The sequence below is a fragment of the Gossypium hirsutum genome, chromosome A10 (genome assembly GCF_007990345.1).
Source record: "Gossypium hirsutum isolate 1008001.06 chromosome A10, Gossypium_hirsutum_v2.1, whole genome shotgun sequence".
Lineage (NCBI taxonomy): Eukaryota > Viridiplantae > Streptophyta > Magnoliopsida > Malvales > Malvaceae > Gossypium > Gossypium hirsutum.
Window position 1 is genome coordinate 98,924,078 of NC_053433.1, and position 6,555 is coordinate 98,930,632.

General features: G+C 33.5%; 1 protein-coding gene across 12 annotated transcripts; it reads left to right on the forward strand.

Moving 5' to 3' along the window:
- Positions 1-450: 450 nt before the first annotated feature.
- LOC107896635 (transcription initiation factor TFIID subunit 11) lies at positions 451-6,344 on the forward strand. Of its 12 annotated transcripts, none has more exons than XM_041079096.1 (7): positions 451-563; positions 645-1,228; positions 2,900-3,024; positions 3,213-3,613; positions 4,308-4,395; positions 4,675-4,774; positions 5,358-5,807. In XM_041079096.1, the coding sequence occupies exons 2-7, from the start codon at positions 1,108-1,110 to the stop codon at positions 5,483-5,485; spliced, it is 963 nt and encodes a 320-aa protein (XP_040935030.1). In that variant the 5' UTR covers positions 451-563; positions 645-1,107; the 3' UTR covers positions 5,486-5,807. The 12 variants fall into 12 exon arrangements, with proteins under 12 accessions (XP_040935030.1, XP_040935033.1, XP_040935029.1 ...); XM_041079099.1 differs by having other exon boundaries at positions 645-747; XM_041079095.1 differs by adding an exon at positions 6,109-6,344 and having other exon boundaries at positions 458-1,228; positions 5,358-5,534.
- Positions 6,345-6,555: the final 211 nt, after the last annotated feature.

Here is a 6,555-nt window from a genome sequence, read left to right on the forward strand (position 1 = left end):
TAATTTAAAAAAACTAATTTAGAAAAAATTTAAATAGAGCTTTGAGAGAAATTTGAAAGAATTTTGAGAGGATTTTTGTGTGAAAAAAATGAAAAGGGGTTTTTATATATATATATATATTTACTGTTAGAGTCCAAATGGTTAAAAAAAATTAGCCGTTAGGGGGTTAAAAAAAGGGCAAAACGCGTCCTTGGGGGAGCGTTTTGTCCACGTCAGCACAAATGCGCTTTGTGCTGACATGGACAAAACGCTCCCTCAGGGACATGTTTTGCTGACACAGCACTTGAGATTGCGCTGAAGTGGACGCATTTTCAGGGAATTCGATCCTTTCCGGTAAATAATCAAAAAATTAGCCAATTTCTGTAAATAATTTTAGAAAAGGTTTTTTTTTTTTTTTTTGTAAAATGGCCTATATATAAACTGTTAACACATGTTGTTTCTCCCAAATCATTAAGGGTTGAGAATCTTGAACCTGTGGATGTTGTTCCAATCGTCTTATCATTGGCACCCCGTAAATCACTCCTTCCACGCTTGAATTTTTGCTCCACCATTATCCATGGCCCGTACGATGTTCCAACCTCTTCCACTTCTCCGATTCCAGCCTTTTTTAGTTAACAATAGCTCTCTTTTTTCCCCTTTCACAGATTGGATCAATGATATGCAACAAGGAAAGCTCTTTAACATGCTTGTACTTGCCGCAAGAGAAGCATATCGTCGGGAGGGATTCATATTCCACGACTTATTGAGGTTGATGACTACCGCCATTTTGGCAAAGCGAACTCAAGTTCTACTATCAGTTTTAAAATCAAGTTTTGCGACTTTTCGTATCAAGCCTCTAATCACTTTAAGGATCCCGTTCTTGTACATAAATCCTGGAAGACTCGGCAATCGGATCTAAGCCATAACCACGCTCAGGTATGGTTGTAGTAGGGAGAAATCTTTGGTCCATGGCTGAGCCGTAGGGTACTGGTCATATATACTCCATGGCCCTTACGTTAGAACTTTCTCATAGTCATCAAAACATTGAAACTTAACCAAGTAATAGCTGTTTTCAAAATCCATGAGCTGAAATGGTTTTGACAACTTCCAAAAGCTACTAATCCTATTATGAAGAGCATTGTATCCAATACTTTGACCCAAGAGTTTCGAAACTACAATCGTCTCTATTTCCTTGTAAAGGATCTGCTTGATTTTATCAGAAAAATCTATTCTCGGAATCCCGTTAATGGTAGGTCTTATCACATCTCCCTCTAATAAGACTAGATCTCTATCTTTATCATCACCTGTAGCCAAATGGTCTTTGATAGGATCGATTGATCCAACCCCTAAGAGTTTCTCCTTCCAAGATATCGTTGGAGGTAATTCAAGATCCATACTCATATCGACCTCTGCCTCATTTTGGCCTTCCTTAAACCTTTTTTAGTGTTTCGATCTTCGAAAAAATGAGATACGCCACCACTGTCATTGCTCAAAAAGTTTTCCATTTTTAAAAAAATTAAATCTGGTTAAAGTGAAACTTCCTCAACAGTGTAGATTTCAGGTCATTTTTGTTATAAATTTTGAACTTGGGTTTTTTTCAGAAATAATAGTTTTTTTAGGGTTATTTTTGAAAAAAAGCCCGTTTATTCTCTCCTTTTTTAGATAATATTTTTCTCGTTTCTCCCTCACGTTTGCTTCCCCCTTCATTCTATCCTCTTTTCCCCTCTGTTTCTGCCCTTTTTTTTCATCTTTCTCTTCTGTTTTCTTTGCCGTTTCTGAAGAGTTTTCGTGAGAGAGAAACCCTAAGTTTTCTTTGTCGTTTCTGTTTTTTTTTGTGATTTTGAAATGCTCTGCTTCATCGGAGACTCATTTCATGTATGAATCTTTACTTGAACTTTTTTTTTTTTCCTTTTCATCTCTGTTTTAGTTTCAGATCTAAGCTTCTTTATTTGTATTTCAGTGAGTTTTTTGGTTTTCAGCTTTAGAACAAGTTTTTCTTTGCCTTTTCATCTCTGTTGTAGTTTCAGATTTATGCTTCTTTACTTGTATTTTCAGTGGGTTTTTTGGTTTTCAGTTTTTGTTTTTCAGCTTTAGAAATCACTGTTTCGTTCCGTCTTTCAAATCTATGGATCTCGGTCTGGTTGTTCTTTTTGTTTGTTTATCGTCTACTGTATGTTGTTCTTTTATTTTTTGGATTGTTTGTTTCCCTCTGTTTAACATTATAGCTTTTGTGTTATGTTCAATTTGTTTTAAATCCTAGCTTAGCAAAATACTGGTTGGGTTTGGTGGTTGGGGTTTATGATTTCGATAAGTACATGAAAGTTTCCGGATGAATGTGCTCCACCTGATATTAAACCCTACACACCAGGGGTAATATTAATATATTGTTAAATCAACTTTCTTTCCTTTGTTTTCATAGTTAATGAATTTGATGTCTGTCTTCCTTGCCATGGCTATAAACACACATTGGAAGTAAAACTGTTGATTTGTTGTTTGTTCTCAAATACATACTATTTTCTGGTTCGAACATTGATAATAAGCTACTTATAATGGATGCTTTTGGAGTTTGAATAAAATGTTTTTATACCTTATTCGAGCTTTTTGAATATGTAAAAGATGTTTCTCCTTTGATTGAGGACAGGATTAGTGTTGAGTAAATTCTTTATTATTATTATTATTTTTTTTTTGTATATCAGTTTACTTTGCATTAAGGTTTTAGTGAAGTTAATCATAGATTCTTCTTTGAGTGCTATTATGATATTTTAATGCTATTAATTGTGTTTCTAAGAACTTTATAAATATTTATAACAAAGATAACCTCGAATATTAATTGTTTTTTATGACACAAAGCTCTGCTCTATCTGTGCTTCTTAGTGCTTATATGTTAATTACTTAAATTTTTTGTTGTCATTGCAAGAAGATCTTAAAAAGTGCCTTGCTGATGAAAAGGCACGATATCAATTTGTAATTCGTGCTGGTACTGATACGGAGGTTCTATGGAATGATGGAAGGCAGTCTAAAACTGAGCCTGTTTACAAACGCAGTGTAAGTGGCTTTGTGAAAGTCTCTCTCTCTTTATATCCATGTGTTCTTTTTTTTTTTTTTGCATGGTGGTTAGTGGTGAATCATTTGGGTTTTGGGTTCGGGTTTGGGGTGTAGGGGTTTGGGTTTAGGATTCGAAGTTAGATGTATCCTAGGACCTCAGTGACCTATTCCTTTGTATGATCTTTTAGATAGAATTTGATCAAAATCATCCTAAAAGAATGAAGCAATCAAAGGATCCATTCGAAGCAGCATTGGAGGAGCAAGAGGAATCGCCGCCTAATTCCCCAGTTGGTGAGGATGAGCTGAACAGCCAAACTCCAAATGAACCCCAGAACCAAACCAATGGTGGACACAATTTGCTTGTAGATGATGATGATTACGATGAAATTGGTCCCAACGTAAAAAATTCCTCTCATCCATCATCAACTTCAACTTGTAAGTTGCACTCTACAATTGTTAATGCTAATGTTGCTACTGGAGCCACCACCAAGAACAAAGAATACGATGATGACGAAGAGGAGGAAAACATGGAAGTTGAGCTTAGCAAGTTCCCTTCTAGTGCTGACCCTACTAAAATGGCCAAGATGCAGTGAGTTTCTTTTTTTTTTTAACCTTCTTTTTCCTTATTTTTTGTTCTAATTTTCAGATATTTATGTATTAGGTGAAATGCCATGTTTTTAGTGTTTTAAAGGATCAAGTATAAATATTTCAAGGTTAAATTTTGCTATTAGTCCTTGTTCTTTGCGAAAGTTGTATATTTAGTTCCTGTACTTTAATTTGACCAAATTTAGTCTCTATACTTTTTGAAATTTGAAATCTTAGTCCTAGCCCTAACAGTAGCAGTTAAATCTATTTGGTTAAATTCAATTACTAGTCCTGTACTATGTGTACAATTATAGATTTAGTCCATATTTTCCAATTGGATCATTTTAAGTCTTTATATTTATCAAATTTTGAAATTTCAATCATAATGCAAAAGATTGTCATTAATCCATTAACTGCTTTTTTAACGAGTAATATGTGAAAAGATGGTAATGTTTACCGCATCAAATTTGGGAAATAGCAAAACTTAATGAATTTATTAGTTATCGTTTTGGGTGAGGATTGAAATTTTAAATTTTAAAAAATACAGGGATTAAATTTACAACTTCCACAAAGTACAGGGACTAATGGCAGAATTTAACCATATTTCAAAATATGATCCCTTGCTCTATACATCTATGGCCTTTCTCTAATATAGGAGGTATCTGCCTAGAGCTGTTAAATTTTTTTCTTCTTTGCAGAGCCATTTTATCGCAATTCACAGAGGATCAGATGAGTAGATATGAATCATTTAGGAGATCTGCGCTTCAAAGGTCTAACATGAGAAGGGTGAGCTTCTTGGACAGCTTTTTTGGGTAGTCTTTCTCTAGAAATATTATTATATTTATGGTGGATTTATAATTATTTGTTGCCTCTTTGACTTCTTTTAATTTCATCTGCATGGGAGTGATAGTTAACTCAAAATTTTGTGTATTATTGATGAATATACTTGAGATTCTTTGGTGCATATGTACTGTCACTATAGCTCCAACCCATTTATGTATTTCAGTTTTGCAAAACATGATTTGATAATACATCGACTTTAAGTTTGTTCTCGGTAATATGCAGTTGTTGGTAAGCATAACTGGCAGCCAGAAAATTTCTTTACCAATGACCATTGTCGTGTGTGGTATAGCGAAAATGTTCGTCGGTGAACTCGTTGAGAAAGGTACATGCACTTTCCTCTTATAGCAGTAGTGTTGAGATTTCATTTCCAGAAAGCAAATCAGTTTGATTGAAGAGAAAACAAAAAGAGTGAAACTGGTATAAGTATCGTGGAAACCCTTGTATTAAGAGTCAAATTGAGTCGTGCCCCCTCTATTAAAAAAGGGGCAAATTCGTCCCTTTATGTTAGATCAAAAAGCAAATTTCTATTGTTAAAAACTGGTGCTTGTATGTTAGAATGAGATACAAATGGCATGTCACGTGTAACTGTTTAGTTATTTTGTCAGCCATGTCAATTTTTAATAGTAAAAATGGATGAAATTTTTAATAGAAAGGACTAGTTTGCCCCTTAATCTAATGTATAAGGACTAATTTGCTTATTTTTTGAGTAAATGGGCTGAAATGCAATCTGTCTCCTAGTATAAGAGCTTCCATGGTACTTTTACCAATGAAACCTTGCATATGGAGGGATGCTTATAAATGCACCAAATATTATGATCAAATATATATGGCTTGGTGCTAAGAAGTTCATTTATCAAGACTTTAAGCTTTTGAGTTTATTTTGACATTATTTTGGTGGTTTGCAGCTAGAATAGTCATGACAGAGAGAAAAGAATCCGGACCAATCAGGCCTTGCCACATTAGAGAAGCTTATAGAAGATTGAAGATTGAAGGCAAAGTGCCTAAGAGATCAGTGCAAAGGCTGTTTCGCTAAGCGGATCAAGAAACAAGCTTGGTCATCGTTTATCAGGTCTTTTTACATGGTTTGTACATTTGACTTGTTAAAATAATTTCTTTTGAACCTTATGTTACCTTTCATCCTATTTTCATTTCAATGAAGAGGTAGGTAGATCCCTGTAGGCCATAAATCAATTTATATTTTGTGTTTGTGTTAGGCTTGGGATGTTTTGTTCAAGTACAAAATCTCAAGTACAACAATCATTTGTGAAAAGTGACTGATCTTCCGGCTGACTTCATTTGTGAGCTTCGACGAGTGAAATTTATGGAAATTACAGTTGCGTATGATTTCAATTCAATGCATTTGTATGATATTGTGTTGAAGGGAGGTATACCATTAACTTGGACGGTCGGATGTTAACATGCTTTTATTAATATTTGTGAGATGATGGTCAATAAAGGCAGAAGAAAGATGATTGTTCTTTAGTAGAACTACCTGAAATGTGATTGTTATATATGAATGCATCTGGTCTTAATATAGGGATTAGCATGAAATTTCATAGCTCCATAATCTTGGCTGGTATTTTGTACATTCTGCATTTGGTCTTAAGATATATAAATGTGTATTAAATTCCCAGTTTATTTATTTTCCTTTTACAGATTTGGTCCATTGTTGATGAGTTCTTCCTTCGAAGGACGGTATATTTTTACGGAGACATTCAGCCCTCTATCAAAAAAATCTTGTACTTGTTAGTAAATTGGAATAAAAACTCAAAGACTTCTTACTATAAGGTTAGGAGCAATTTACTATAAGAAAATTAGAGAGTAAAAAAAATAATGAATAACAGCATTAATTATTTCTGTTAATAAATTATTATCTAAAGTAAATTGATGAATTTAGTTTTTATATTATTGAAAAAAATAGCAAACAAGAGAAATGAATATGATGGTAGTTATTTACATTTGTAAAAGTTGAAGAATTGAAGATAAATATGGTTGTGAAAATATTTTGTTCGTTGGTTGAAGTTGAAGAAATTAGAAAAAGGGAAAAATTCAAAAACATTATAATATTTTAAATTTATAAAATTCAAAAAAATAAATATTTTC